The sequence below is a fragment of the Sus scrofa genome, chromosome 6 (assembly GCF_054392235.1).
Source record: "Sus scrofa isolate SSC_HxYL_T2T_F1_AM1 chromosome 6, Sscrofa_HxYL_maternal_Yorkshire_Landrace_v2.0, whole genome shotgun sequence".
NCBI lineage: Eukaryota > Metazoa > Chordata > Mammalia > Artiodactyla > Suidae > Sus > Sus scrofa.
The window spans coordinates 55,972,657-55,988,401 of NC_139388.1; the positions used below are offsets into that span (position 1 = coordinate 55,972,657).

The following is a 15,745-nucleotide window of genomic DNA, read 5'->3' on the forward strand; positions in this document are numbered from 1 at the left end:
AGGTTTTGTCCTCCTGACCCCTTTGCCCATCCTTCTCCCCCTGCTTCCCGGGGCTGGTAAACTCTTAACAGAAAGGCCTAGAGAATAAGCATTTTCATCTTTGAAAGAGATATGGTTATTTACTGCTGTGCAAAAACAGCCATAAAAAAATAAATAAATGGGTGTGGCTATGTCCCAATAAATCTTTTTTTTTTTTTTTTTTTTTTTTTTTTTGCCACACCCTCAGCATGTGGAGTTCCCTGGGCCAGAGATTGAACCTGCACCGGAGCAGCGACAGCACCATTTAACTGCTTGGCCAAAAAGGAACTCCCCCAATAAATCTTTCTTTTTTTTGCTTTTTCAGGGCAGCACCTGTGGCATATGGAAGTTCTCAGGCTAGGGTCAAATCTGAGCTACAGCTGCCAACCTCCACCATAGCTCATGGCAACGCCAGATCCTTAACCCACTGAGCGAGGCCAAGGAGCAAACCCGCATCCTCATGGATACTAGTCAGGTTGGTTTCTGCTGAGTCACAATGGGAACTCCCCAGTGAATCTTAATTCACAAAGACAGGCAGCGCTGGCACCTTGATCCACTGATCCCTGCTCTATTCTGATAGTAGGACCTCTTGCTGTCCCAGCAAGAAGTCAACCCCACACCAGCCTTGGGGTCTCTATAGGTAATAATAACCTTTGAACTCTCTGGCAGCTCCTGGCTTGACCACCTGATTTAAATCAGCCATTCTCGGGAGTTCCTTGGTGGTTCAGTGGGTTAAGGACCTGGCATTGTCCCTGCTGTGGCACCGGTTTGATCCCTGGCCTAAGTATTTCTGCATGTCATGAATGTTGCCAAAAATAAAAACCAGCGACCCCATGACACCTGAACTCTTTTTCAGCCTGATCATTGAGACACTGGATGAGTTTTCATTTCCTTACTGTTTCCTGCACTAGATGCTGGCTCCATGGTGATGGCAACCTTATCTTGCTCCTGGCTGATTCCAGCTACTAAAATGGGGCCAGGAGCACAGCAGGTGCTCAGCAAACATTTACCTAGCGAGTGTGTGAATGATGCCCACTCAATTCTCCTTTGGACCTGCTTTTTCTCTCCCTCTACTGGGGCCAAGGGACCGTGGCCTGGCCCCGTGGCATCACAGTAGCCAGCTCAGCGATGACTGTCCCAGCCAATGGTTCAGGCAGGAGCTTTTTTTTGTGTGTGGCTTTTCTAGGGCTGCTTCTCCCGGCATATGGAGGTTCCCAGGTTAGGGGCCTAATCGGAGCTGTAGACACCAGCCGACGCCAGAGCCACAGCAACACTGGATCCGAGCCGCATCTGTGGCCTACACCACAGCTCATGGCAACACTGGATCCTTAATCCACTGAGTGAGGCCAGGGATCGAACTCACAGCCTCATGGTTCCTAGTCAGATTCGTTAACCACTGAGCCACGACGGGGACTCCCAGGCAGGAGCTTTATGAACCCCTTTTCTCCTGGAGTGGCTCTCTCCAGGCAAGGCCTGCCCAACAGGGAATCCAGCATAGGGACAGCAGGGACTGCCAGGAGATGGGAGAGGCAGAGACCTTGGGACACCATCTGAGGCTTTTGTGAGCCAGTGTGCAAAAGTTTCTTTTTTAAAAAAATGTTTGGGGGTATGTGGCATGCAGAGGTTCAATCCCACAGCCCAAGCAATAACACTGACACCAGATCCTTAACCCACTGAACCACCAGGGAACTCCATCATGAGTTTCTTTCTTCTTTTTTTTTTTTTTTTGGTCTTTTGTCTTTTTAGGGCTGCATCCTCAGTATATGGAGGTTCCCGGGCTAGGGGTCGAATTGGAGCTGTAGCCACCGGCCTACGCCAGAGCCACAGCAACGCGGGATCCAAGCTGCACCTGTGACCTACACCACAGCTCACGGCAACGCCAGATCCTCAACCCACTGAGCAAGGCCAGGGATTGAATCCGCAACCTCATGGTTCCTACTCAGATTTGTGTCTGCTGCACCACGACAGGAACTCCCGTGTGAGTTTCTGTTCTTAATGCCTTAAAGTCCCGAGTCCCTTGCAAAGGAGGAGATTGGATTCCGTCTGGGCCCTCTCCCTCAAATAACCGCGGGGCAGGAATCATCGGAAAAGAAATGTCTGTCTGTGTATCTGTCCCCCCACTGGACTGCAAGCCCGGTAAAGACGGGGCTGGAGCTGTCCCGGTCCCTGCTGGGAGCCCAGCGCTGCAGAGGACATGGTGCACACATCAGTGGCCATTTCTTGAAAGAATAACGGAAGGACATTTTTTTCTGAGGTTGATTGGGATTTTTTAAATATAGGGGAAAAAATGCATCGACTTGAAGACAACCAATGTGAATGACAAATTTATTCTAATCCCTCTCCCCAAGTCGAGAATGTATATAAAATTTTAGCTAGCTGGAAAACAGAGCGAAGAAGCGTCCTCTGGCCGTGTGCGTCCTGAGAAGGGATTCTCTCCACTTCCATGTGCGCTGACAACCCCCCGCCCAGGGTGAAGCGGATGCACCCCATGCCTAAGTACACATCAGCATCTTCCCTGCCTGTGTGACCTTGGGTAGGTGACTTGCTCTCTCTGTGCCTTGGATTCTTCATCAAAGAAACAAAGAAAATAATGTTATGGGGACCATGTGAAGCACTCAGAACGGGGCCCAGCACCTACCCAGAGTTCAGCAAACTCTGTCTATCATGATAATGACGCTGCTTATTGATGGGGGGTGGAGAGGGGGCTGGCAGTCCTAGTCTCTGGCCTCCAGAAATGTGTCACTGCCAGAGTGGAGCCCTCCAGGGGTAACCATGGAAACAGGCAGTGAGCCTGCTCACCTGGCTCCACCCATCAGCACCCCTTCTTCCAGGGGGAGCTCTCTCTTGCCCTCTTCCCCTCATCATTTAACCCACTCAGGTCACTTCTGATTTTAAAGACACTCTTACCTGGGACCCACCTCCCCACCTCCCGCTACATCAGAGGGGCTCTTCTAGAAGGAATGAAGATGCTGTTTCAGAACCCCCCGTTTCTTGGTTTTCTATTTGGGGAGGTCTTGTGTCCAGATCATTTTCACTCCGCTGGGGAAGTGAGGGGAGGGAGGAAGGAAGGGAGAGAAAGCCGGCCCCTCCCGCTTCACCTACAGCTCCCAGGAGGCGGGCCGAGGGGGGGGTGCATCTAACCCCGTTCACTCCATGCTAAGACCTTGGGTGTTCTGATAGAGAACCGAGCCTCCCACCCCCTACTCCCAATGTTGTGTAGAGATCTCTGCCCCCCCGCCCCGCCCCGTAATCCGCCTCCCTCTCGTCTTCCTCCCGGCCCTGTACCAGTGCCCTCCAGCACCCTGCATCCCTCCTGTCTCCCCTGTGCCCCCGACTCTGCTCGCACTACTTCAGCACCTCATGGCCTTGGGCAAGTCCTTTGGTTCCCCCTGGGCTGCAGTTTCCCCATCTTGGATGATGCTCTACTGCTCGCCCCCATCAGAACCTTCTCAGCGTCTCCCCCAATTTTAACAAGGCTTGTACCCATTCTGGAAATCCACAGTCTGATTCTTGGACGCATCCCTAAGATGATGTCCTGACTTCAGGGCTCTTTGAATTAGGAAACGTCTAGAGTCTGAAAGGCAGAATGTAGGTGGTGGGGCCAAGAGCTCTCCTTCTTCAGAGATGAGTCCTGGAGGAGAAGTCAGGTAGTAAAGGGTGGTTCCCCCAAGGCCCCAGGGCTGGCAGGGGTCCCAGTACTCCTGGGGTGGGGAGGTGTAGCGGGTCCAATGGTGGCCCCAAAAGATATGTCCACAGCCTAACCCGGGGAACGTGAATGGGAGCTTATTTGGAAAAAGGTTCCTTGTAGATGGAACTAAGGATCTTGAAGTGAAGTTATCTAGATTTGGAGCTGGTCGTAGATCCCATAACAGGAATCTTTATAAGAGACAGAAGAGGAAGAGAAGGCCACATGAAGACAGAGGCAGAGACTGGAGATATGAGGCCACCAGCCAAGGAATGCCTGAGACCACCAGAAGCCAAAAAGGCAAGGAAGGATCCTCCCCCAGGGGCTTTGAAGGGAGCATGGCCTGGCTAACACCGTGATTTCAGCGCTCTGGCTTCCAGAACCGTGAAAGAATAAACTGTTTAAAGCCACTGAGCCTGTTGTCTTTTGTTATGGCAGCCCTGGAAACTAATACAGAGGTACGACCAACTGGTGGCCCAAACCAGTGGGATGCAGGTGGGACTTGGGGCTATGGAGGCGGGAGCGTCCCAGTGAATGAAGGGAGCCCCGGGAGAGGAAGGTAGGAATGCACAGATCTACAGAGTTGATGGATCATCCAGTCCATGGCCGGAAGCCTCCTAAGAGAGGCCCCTGAAGCAGACAGCAGGGGAGGAAAGGACACGTCAGGAAAGGCCCAGGGACTAAACAGGGGGCCTGTGGCTAGATCAATTCTCCTACCAGAAGGGGGGTTGTGAGGGCACTGCCGGGAGAAGACCCTGCACGGCCACTGCAGTTGGGGGGGGGGGTCTGTTGGAATTTTCCATTTGAGCATCTCAGGGTAAAATACCAGAGATCAGGTTAAGGGAAAAGAGATAATACTTGATGGATCAACTGCAAGCCAGGATCCACCTTTCTCCCTTCAAAAAGTGTGGCAATGCCCAGACAGAGCCCACCTTGGAGGGTGAGTGAGACAAAAGTTCATTTAAAGACACAGCATTGCCTTACAACGGCCTGTACCAACTGACAAAGCAAAGGGGGGCTTCCAGTGCAAAGGAGGAGCCTCCCAGGGAAAGGTAACACCGATCAGGTAAACAGGGGGCTGACGGGTTGATCTGGCTTAAGTCCTGTTCCAATTTTTCTTCTGTCAGAAGAGCGAGCATGCTGTTCTGCCAGCGAGGACCTCGCAGAGCCCTGTAGCTTGGCGTGGGGGGTGGAGCCAGGGGCACTGCCCACTGTACCAAGGAGCTAGCAGTTGGAGGGGGCCACGCTGGAAGGCTTCCCCTGCCAGGGGGCGGGTCCCAGTGGAAGGCACCACTGGTCATCAATAGGAGGTGAGCTAATCCCAGTTCCATCAAGATCCTGGTGGTTTCCACTGGGCCAGCACAGGCCGGGGCAATGCAGGGAGAAGGCCACATCACTGCACACATGGCCACGTCTAAGTTCAGGCTTCAGCAGGTTCCTACTCCTTGGATGTGGACACGGCCTTGGACGTGGAACTTGGGTCCCGCGCGCCAAGCTGGGAGCGCACCTCCTGCACCTGCACTTTCAGCTCCTCCAGGGCGCCCTGCGGTGGTGCCGCCTGCATCTGCGCCTGCAGGGCCTCGACCGCCAGCGCCAGGTGGCCCACCTCGTCCCGCATCGCGTCCCAGGCTGCACGCTGCTCCTCTTCCTTATGACGCTGCTGTGCCTGGTGGCGCCAGTACTCCAGCACCAGGCAGCCGCCACCCACGATGAAGATGGTGGCCTCGCCCAGCAGCTCGGCGCCCAGCTCGGCGGCCGCCTCCTCGTTCAGCGGCTTGATGACCGTGCCCCGGAAGCCCATGATACGCATCTTGGTCCGCATCTCCACCCAGTGGTACACTGCGGGGGAAGAGAGCGATCAGGTCGTGCACGCAGAGCCCCCTGCAAGCCCCGCCCCCTGCGTCCCCGCGTCCAGGTGGGAGACATGGGGACACAGCAGCCAGACCGGGGGCGGGGAGGGGTGGTTTGGGGGGGCCTTTAAACAAGACCTGCACCTAGTCTGGCCTCGGGAAAGCCAGTCACCAGGCCTTGGGTGACCATGAGGGCATCTTTTCAAATCTCCCAGAAGATTCTGGCAAGTAGCCAGGAATGAGAAACTCTGCCCCAGAGGGGAGGCTGTCAACCTGGGTCACGCCCCTGGAAGGTCACTAGGAGCTCCCAGAGCGCAAAGTGCCCGGAAGGTGTAAAGAAAGGGTCAACTGCTGGGAGCTCATTAGCTCCTCCCGCTCCTCCTTCAAGCCACCCACAGGCCAGCTGTGCACCCCCTGCCGCTGGCACCACTGCCTATCCTCTCTCCTCTCTTTCCAAATCTTCCCCACATGCAGATTTTGGGCTACGGTGGGGCGGACTTCCTGGGTCCAAAGAAAGGGCGGCTGAAAAGTAGGAATTGACGCCCAGCAACTGTGGGCACTGGATGACCAATCCTCTCTGCAAGGCCAGTGGCTCCCATCCTGGATCTGGACCCTGAAGATGGAGCTAAGAGTGGTGAGCTCTTCACATGGAGCTTGGGGGCATGTACCTTGGAAGAAGCTCAGAGCTGGCAGATGCTGCTGGAACAAAAACTTCCTTGCCTAGCTGCTCCTTTGTGAAGGAAGAGTCCCAGCATTTTGACTCTTAGAGACCAAGGGCGAACTGAGGCCGAACCCTGACTCACTCCTGTAATAGTTAACATTCATCCAAGGGCACATGGAATTATTGGGGCTGCCCTTCTTCTAGCTCATGTGGAGATTCATTTCCTACATATCGCTTTACTTTTAGCATTTCATAATTAGCCACAAAATATGCATAATACATAAAATGTTTTATTTTTAAATTTTTTCACTTGCTTTTTGGGCCACACCCATGGCATCGGAAGTTCCTAGGCCAGGGATCAAACCTAAGCCACAGCAGCGACCCAAGCCACTGCAGTGACAATTCTGGATCCTTAACCCCCTGTGCCCCCTGAAGCTCAGAGCTGGCAGATGCTGCTGGAACAAAAACTTCCTTGCCTAGCTGCTCCTTTGTGAAGGAAGAGTCCCAGCATTTTGAGGGAACTCCTGTAAAATGTTTTAAATTAATTGTGCGTTAACAATTTCAAAGGTAATTCAATCCAGAAGGAAACATTTTAATATTTGGGTCACAGAAAATAAAAGAATTTACAGGAAATAAAAGAAATTACAATTTGAATTTCCGTACATGTTTTGGTTGGTGATACATCCTTCATTAGACAGAACTGTAGGGGGAGGGGAACGGTACCCATAAGTTCAAAGGCAAAAAGGAACGAGGCCAAGTTTCTGAGATAAAAGCAGAGCTTGTTCATTTTTTTTTCTTATCAGCGGGGTGCTGGCAGGTACCAAATCACAGGCGTATGTGGACCATGGGAGACACTCTGAGGAAAGGACGCGTCCGCTCCGTGTGAAAACGTCAACATTCCTGACATACTGGAAATCATATCCTCGCACCTACTTGAACTTACGAAGAAAAGTCTTAGCTGTCAACTTGAAAATGCTCTGAAGGGAACATAACTTCTCACATTTTTAAAGGCTTTCCACCTGCTGTGGTCACCACTCCCGCTAACTGTCATGTAGCCCTGGTGTTGCGGAGTTGGTGGGGGCCGGGCTGTGGAGACCCTCTCACACTGGAGTCCTTGCACCAGGTCATCCCGGGTCCACTTGGGGCTCTGCCACCTACTTCCTGGCTGGGTGATGACAGGCCACTTTGAGTCGCCTCCGTCTAAGGGGAGATGACTGTACACCAGCCCCGGTGCCTCTTCCGTATCCCCTTCTGCTGTTCTGGTCCAGGCTCCATCCCAGCGCTGACCAATGCCCCCTTCTTGACCTCCCTCTCCAGGGACCCTCTGTCCCTCTGTTACTCTGTGGATTCCCTTCAGAGCGCCAGGCACAACTGGGAATGATCCTGTCATCCAGCTACCGGCTTGCACTCCGTCTCCACTGGGCTGTGAGGCCCATGACGGTGGGGCCCAGGGCCGTCACAGTCACTGCTGTGTCCCTGGCACCATCCAGCACCAGGCCAGGCACACGGATGATGCCCAGCAGGCCTTGTTGACAGTGTCAGCGGGTCCCTGCCCCAGCCTCCTCCCCATCTCTCTGCTCCGGCCTCACGCCCCAGCCTCCGTGCGGTAGTCAGGAACGGGTTAAAAGACAACAGGACCCCCCCAAAACTATCATTCTTTTCACTAAGAAGAGTAACACACTGCATGAAAATCAAGTACTCAAACTACAAAATGAAAAGTCAGAGCCCCCCACTCAGCCCTGATCCCTAAGCTCCCCTCAAACATAGCTCCAAATCTTGCACTAACCGGCCTTTCTGTCCCCCAGCATCCTCTCCTTGACATCCAATAACATGGGCGTATGTTGCTCATCTCTATTTCTCAGTCTTCTAACTGGAAGTGTGCTTGTATTTACACAATTATTTCTGGGGGCCCCCTGGCACCACTACTAAAAGATGAGCACTTCAGCCTGTCCTCCCCAAACCCTCTGCTCCCTATTTCTACAAGGGACTTGTATATATTTCTTATCCCCCTGTTTTTTTTTGGGGGGAGGGCACGACATGCAGTCGCTTGATGTGGGATCTCAGTTCCCAGACCAGGGACTGAACTCAGGCTGTGGTGGTGAAAGTGCTGAATACTAACTACTAAACCACCAAGGAACTCCAGATATATTTACCATTCTTTTTTATTTTTCCCTTTGGTCATGTCCACAACATGCACAAGCTCCCCAGCCAGGGAGAGAACCCACACCAGAGCAGCAACCCAAGCCACAGCAGTGACAACACTAGATCCTTAACCTGCTGCACCACCAGGGAACTCCTATGTTGCTTACTCTTGTATTATACTCTTGTCACCTTTTCCCTCAGCTCCCAACGTGGCCGGGGAGGAAACAGCAGTGCCCCTTCCCCTCTCTGGTCCCCAAAAAACCCTGGCTAGACCACCCTTTTATAAGATCAGGGTTTAACGCACAGACTGTTCAGTAACTATAACAAGGTCCCTTGCACTCCATGCATCCGCCACATTAGAAAAATGAAAATAAAGACTGGAGTTCCTTTCGTGGCACAGTGGTTAACAAATCCGACTAGGAACCATGAGGTTGAGGGTTTGATCCCTGCCCTTGCTCAGTGGGTGAAGGATCCAGCATTGCTGTGAGCTGTGGTGTGGATCGCAGATGCGGCTCAGATCCCGTGTTGCTGTGGCTCTGGCGTAGGCCAGTGGCTGCAGCTCCGACTGGACCCCTAGCCTGGAACTTCCATATGCCGTGGGAGCAGCCCTAGAAAAGGCAAAAAGACAAAAAAAAAGAAAAAAGAAAATAGGAGTTCCCGTCGTGGCGCAGTGGTTAACGAATCCGACTAGGAACCATGAGGTTGCGGGTTTGGTCCCTGCCCTTGCTCAGTGGGCTGACGATCTGGCGTTGCCGTGAGCTGTGGTGTAGGTTGCAGACGCGGCTCGGATCCCGCGTTGCTGTGGCTGTGGTGGAGGCCGGCAGCTGCAGCTCTGATTCGACCCCTAGACTGGGAACCTCCATATGCCACAGGTGCAGCCCTAAAAAGACAAAAAAAAAAAAAGAAAAAGAAAGAAAGAAAAAGAAAATATTAGGTGGACTTTGAGGGCATTATGCTAAGTGAAATGATTGTCAGAGAAAGACAAATACATATGATCTCATGAGGAATTAGAAAACAACAAACCAAGTTCACAGATACAACAACAATAACAAAATATAAAATGTCAAAGCCAATCTTAAGTACTCAGAGCAAAGTTGTTTTGTGTTGTGTGTGTGTGCGTGTGTGTGTGTGTGTGTGAATGTGTATGTGACTAAAACACAGTCAAAAGGTTGAAAGCCAGGAGTTCCCTCTGTGGCTCGGTGGTTAATGAACCCTACTAGGATCCATGAGGACAGAGGTTCAATCCCTGGCCTTACTCAGTGGGTTAAGGATCCGGTGTTGCCGTGAGCTGTGGTGTAAGTTGGAGATGCGGCTCAGACCCTAAGTTGCTGTGGCTGTGGTGGAGGCCAGCAGCTGTAGCTCTGACTCGACCCCTACCTGGGAACTTCAATATGCCTTGTGGCCCTGAAAAGACAAAAAGACAAAAAGACAAAAAAAAAAAAAAAAAAAAAAAAAAGGCTGAAAGCCACTGTCCTAGATTTTGGTTGGAATTCTACTGAGCCTACAGATCATTTTCAGGCCAGTGACATCTTCCCAACATTGAGTCTTTCAAACCACTTAGCTTCTCATTTTCTCTGCAAGTCTTGCATCTCTTTGATTTTGTTTATTTCTAAGTATTGATATTTTTGGCCATTCATGGTATTTTAAGTTCCATTTTCAATTTGGCAGCGGCTGGCATATAGAAATGCAGTTATGTAAGTGACTTTCCAATGACTTCACTAACCCCACCCCCACTTTTTTCTATTGCTTTTTAGGGCCGCACCCACAGCATATGAAGGTTCCCAGGCTAGGGGCTGAATCAGAGCTGCAGCTGCCAGCCACAGCCATGGCCACAGCCACAGCAACATGGGATCTGAGCTGTGTCTACAACCTACACCACAGCTCACGGCAATGGTTCCCGACCCACTGATCGAGGCCAGGGATCAAACCCACATCCTCATGGGTACTGGTCGGGTTTGTTTGTGCTGAGCCACAGTGGGATCTAAATCCATTCTTTTTTTTTCCTTTTTAGTGAAATATAATTTACATAAAGTATGCAAATGTTAAGTGCAGAGCTGGATACTTTTTTAACATGTAAGCATCACCTAGTTCACGATCTAGAACATTCCCACACTCCAAATGGTTCCTACCCTCAGGTCAATACCCTGTTCTTTACCTCTCATGATACATGATATCATCTCTTTAAGTCCTAGTCTTCTTGATGATAGACCATTTATACTCCTTCTGTTCTGACTTCTTTTGTTCAACAAAACATCAGTGAGATCCACCGTGTGGCCACGGGGTTGAGTTCCTCCACTCTGCGGATGGACCGGCTCGTTCATCTGTTCCTGGCTAAGGGACAAGTAAGGTGCCTCCAGGAGAAAGGGCTCCCGGCAGGGAGACTGCCGAGTCCCGAGTCCCGGGGCACTGCATCTCAGGCAACCCCAATACACATCTTAACAAGATTCTCCATTGTTAGAAACAAGCTGAACCCCAAATTTCTGTCCTAAGAATAGAACATTTTCAAGAAGAACACAAAAAGACAACCCACAGAATGGAAGAAAATGTTTGCAAATGAAGCGACTGACAAGGGATTCATCTCCATAATTATGTAAACAGCTCCTGCAGCTCAATACCAAAAACAAACAACCCCATCAAAAAATGGGCAGAAGATCTAAACAGACAATTCTCCAAAGAAGACATACAGACGGCCAAAACACACATGAAAAGATGTTCAACATCACTCATGATTAGAGAAACGCAATGAAATTACTATGAGGTGCCACCTCACACCAGCACAAAGGGCCATCATCAAGACGTCTCCAAAGAGTAAACGCTGGAGAGGGTGCGGAGACAAGAGAATCCTCTTACACTGTTGGTGGGGATGTAAACTGGTATAACCACTATGGAAAACGGTAAGGGGATTCCTCAAAAAACTAAAAACGGAAGCACTATATGATCCAGCAATTCCACTCCTGGGCATCTACTCAGGGAAAACCATGACTTACAAAGATACATGTACCCCAGTGTTCACTGCCACACTATATACAATAGCCAAGACGTGGAAACAACCTAAATGCCTACTGACAGAGGAGTAGATCAAGAAGATGTGGTTCTTGATCTATACACACAACGGAATATGACTCAGCCATACAAAGGAATGAAATAACGGCATTTGCAACAACATGGATGGGCCTAGAAATTACCATGCTAAGTGAAGTCAGTCAGACAGTGAGACACCAGCATCACATGCTATCACTTATATGTGGAATGTTAAAAAAAAGGACACAAGGAACTTCTTTGTAGAATAGAAACTGACTCACCGACTTTGAAAAACTTATGGTTACTAAAGGAGACACGGTGGTGGTGGGGAGGGATGGGCTGGGGGTTTGGGATGGAAATGTTGTAAAATTAGGTTGTGATGACGGTTGTACAACTGTAAATATAATAAAATTCACTGAATTAAGAAAAAGAACTTTTTTTTTCTTTTTTTTTTTTGTCTTTTTGTGTTCTCTTGAGCCACTCCCACGGCATACGGAGGTTCCCAGGCTAGGGGTCTAATCGGAGCTGCAGCCACCGGCCTCCACCACAGCCACAGCAACGCAGGATCCGAGCTGCATCTGCGACCCACACCACAGCTCACAGCAACGCCAGATCCTTAACCCACTGAGCGAGGCCAGGGATGGAACCCGCAACCTCATGGTTCCTAGTCGGATTCGTTAACCACTGCACCACGACGGGAGCTCCAAGGAAAAGAACATTTTAAAGAATAAAATTTGATGATTTACACCATCCCATTTCAAGACTGACTGCAAAGCTAAAGTAATGAAGACAGGATAGTATTAGTATAGGATAGACAAATATGAGGACCGGAACAGAGGAGATGGTCCAAAACTAGACCCACGTACACCTGATTGCTTTTCAAACACTCAATCAAATTTGTAGTCTTGGAACAAATCCTACCAGGTCATACTTTATTACCCTTCTTAAAAAATGGTACATTCATTTCCTAATATTTTTGCTTATGATGTATTTTTTTCTTTTTTTGGCTACACTGGGGCATATGGAAATTCCTGGGCCAGGGATAGAGTCCAAGCCACAGTTGTGGCAACACTAGATCCTTAACCTGCTGTGCCACAAGAGAACACCCATGCATCCCCTTTAATGGAAATTTATGTTTTTTCCTTTTAGGAGTATTAATCTGTCCAAAGAACTATGTCGGTTGTTTTTCTTTAAATTTTTTTGGCTATCCTGTGGCATATGTATGGAGTTCCCAGGCCAGAGATCAGATGCAAGCCACAGCTGCCACCTGAGCTGCAGCTGTGGCAACACCGGATCCTTAACCACTGTGCCGGGCCAGGAATCAAACCTGTGTCCTGGCACTCCCAAGATGCCACTGATCCCACTGTGCCACAGTGGGAACTCCTCAGAGAAGCATCTTTTGACTCTGTTGATTTTCTTCTACTAGATGCCTGCTAACTCCTAGTTGTTCTTCAAGATACACCTCAGGCGTTTCCTTCAGGACTAAGTCAGATGCCCCCTCTGGGCTTCGTCAACTCCCTGCACTCCTACATCCAGCCCTGCTCCATCTTGGGCATCAGTGATGACAGAGCTGTCTTCCCCACCAGGTCATGAGCTCTGCAAGGGCTGGGCCCTGGCCTGTTTTGCTCACCTTTCCGTCTGACATCTAAATACACCCCTGCCTGCGATGCCCTTCCTCCACTCGTCTTTTCCCACTGCTCTCCAATTCCGTTTTCAGGTCTCAGCCGGAGGGTCCCTTCCTCTCGGAAGTCCTCTCTGATATCTAGGCTGGGTCAGACACATCCTCTAGGTTTCCAAAGCACCCTGGGCTTCCTTCAACATGATACTGTTTAATCTAGGTGGAATTAAGAAAGTACATAAGGATGCAGAACTCCCTGCTTCTAAAATGGATACAGAAATAAGAGTCACCTAACCGTGCCTGAGCTTACCAGCCAAAAAGGCTGGCTGCACGGTTTTCAAGTGCCTTGAGACCTCTGGCAAATTCTCCCTGTGTCATGAGTAACTCCTTAGTCACTGCCTGGACTAGACTGTAGCTCCTCAGGGGCAGGCTCCCAGAAATGCCCCACCCGGGACCTGCTTTCGAGAAGGCACTCGGGGAATGCTTAATGAGTGGAGGAATGGCTGGCCTTTTCTTGAGGTTTCCTCGCATTTACTGTATGTGATGTTACCCTAAGCATCCAAAGTTCGTCAAAACATTGTTGTCTGGTTCTAATTTTATATCTTAGGTTTGATATTCACCCCGCCCCTGAAGAGTCAAGAATGCTGCTTTTCCCAAGGGAGCGAGAATTAACGACTTGCTTCAGCCCCGGGAATGGTGGTACTTGCCTGACCTGTTCATTCGCCCTTAGTCACCCTGCTGAACCTCCTACCAGCACCACGTGGCAGGCTGCTACCTCACGTCCCTGTCTCGCATTCTTGCCTTTTCTTTTTTTTTCCTGAATTGAAGTACAGTGGATTTACAACACTGCATTAGTCTCAGGTGTATATTCCCTGTGCTGTCTACTCCTGTTGCTTATCTATTTTATATCTAGTACCTGGTCTCTCTTAATCCCATACGGCTGGCTTGTTCCCCCGGCCTCCCTCTCCCCCTTGGTAACCACAAGTTTGTTTTCCGTATCTGCGTGTCTGTTTCTCTTCTGCATATATGTTCCTTTGTATTATTTTTATATAATTCCACATATTAAGTGAGATCATGTAATATTTATCTTTCTCTGATTCATTTCACTAAGCATAATGTTCTCTAGGTTCAGCCATGGTGCTGTGAATGGTAACATTTCATTCTTTTCCATGGCTGAATACTGTTCCTGTGTGTGTGTGTGTGTATAAAACATCTTCTCAATCCAGTTGTCTGTGGATGGGCACCTGGCTTGCTCCCATGCCTTGGCTCCCATGCCTTGGCTGTTGTAAGCGGTGCTACTGTGAACACTGGAGTGCATGTATCTTTTTGAATAAGTGTTTTTGTTTTTTTTTCCATATATATACACCCAGGAGTGGAACTGCTGGATCATATCATAGTGTCATTTTTAAGTTTTTTAAGGAATTTCCACACTCTTTGGCACAGTGGCTGCACCAATTTCCATTCCCATCCCAGTGTACAGGGTTCCCTTTTCTCCACATCCTCTCTGACATTTGGTATTTGTAGAGTTTTTTCTTTCTTTTTTTTTTTTTTTTTTTTGGCTTTTTAGGGCTGCACCCGCAGCATATGGAGGTTCCCAGGCCAGGGGTTGAATCGGAGCTACAGCTGCCGGCCCACAGCACAGCCACCACAGTGAGGGATTCGAGCCGTGTCTGCAACCTACACCACAGCTCACGGCAACGCCGGGTCCGAGAGCCGCTGAGCGAGGCCAGGGACTGCGCCCGAGGTCTCATGGACACTAGTCGGGTCCGATAACCACTGGGCCACGACAGGAACTCAACTCGCTGTTTGTAGACTGCGTGATGACAGACATGACGACAGCTGCAAGGTGGTTCCTCACCGCGGCTCTCGCGCGCGGGTGGGTCTCTACCAGCAAAGCGATGCTGAACACCTTCGCATGCGCCAGTCGACCACCTGTATGTCTTCTCTGGAAAATGTCCATTCAAGTCTTCTGCCAATTTTTTGGTTTTTATTTCTCTTTTGTTTGTTTTCTCTGCATTGTGCAGTGGGCTCTCAGTTCCCAGACCCGGGATTGAACCTGGGCCGCAAGGGTAGAAGTGCCTAATCCTAACCACTAGACCACCGGGGAACTCCCTACGGTCTCTTTAATAAAAGGCACTGGGAAAACGGGACAGTCACAAGTGAAAGAATTAAACTGGATGACTACCTCACACCATACACAAAAAGTAACTCAAAATGGATTAAATATTCGAGTGTAACACCTAAAACCATCAAACTCCCAGAAGAAAACACAGTGATAAACCCCTTAACAGCAGTCTCGGCAATGATTTTCTTGATTTGACACCAAAAGCAAAAGCAACGAGAGTAAAAATCATCTCGATTCAGCGGCACATACACTGAAATTGGAACAATACAGAGATGATTAGCGTGGCGCTGAGCAAGGATGACACGTGAATTTGTGAAGCGTTTCATATTTTTATTTTATGGTGAAACTGTTGGGGGGAGGGAAGAATTGTGAGAGTGAGAACTGCTGTATAAAACAAAACACATGATTCACAAGAACCTACGGTAGGAGGTCCCGTTGTGGCGCAGCGGACACGAATCCAACTAGGAACCATGGGGTTGAGGGTTCGATCCCTGGTCTCACTCAGTGGGTTAAGGATCCAGCATCGCCGTGAGCTCTGGTGCAGGTCACAGACTCGGCTTAGATCCCGAGTGGCTGTGGCTCTGGTGAAGGCCGGCGGCTGCAGCTCCGATTAGACCCCTTGCCT

The 15,745-nt window shown here is 49.9% G+C and overlaps 1 protein-coding gene and 1 non-coding gene across 2 annotated transcripts in view; one reads left to right on the forward strand and one right to left on the reverse strand.

Moving 5' to 3' along the window:
* Window positions 1-2,329: 2,329 nt before the first annotated feature.
* LOC106508274 (outer mitochondrial membrane lipid metabolism regulator OPA3) overlaps window positions 2,330-15,745 on the reverse strand; it is a 46,488-nt gene continuing 33,072 nt past the window's right edge. The window contains exon 2 of the mRNA XM_021094568.2: window positions 2,330-5,542. Within this exon, the coding sequence (XP_020950227.1) occupies window positions 5,142-5,542 (401 nt within the window). The 3' untranslated portion in view covers window positions 2,330-5,141. The remainder of the gene's footprint in view (window positions 5,543-15,745) is intronic.
* On the forward strand, window positions 15,348-15,452 carry LOC146402392 (U6 spliceosomal RNA). Its single transcript, XR_014808681.1, has one exon. It is a non-coding gene; the product is annotated as a U6 spliceosomal RNA (small nuclear RNA).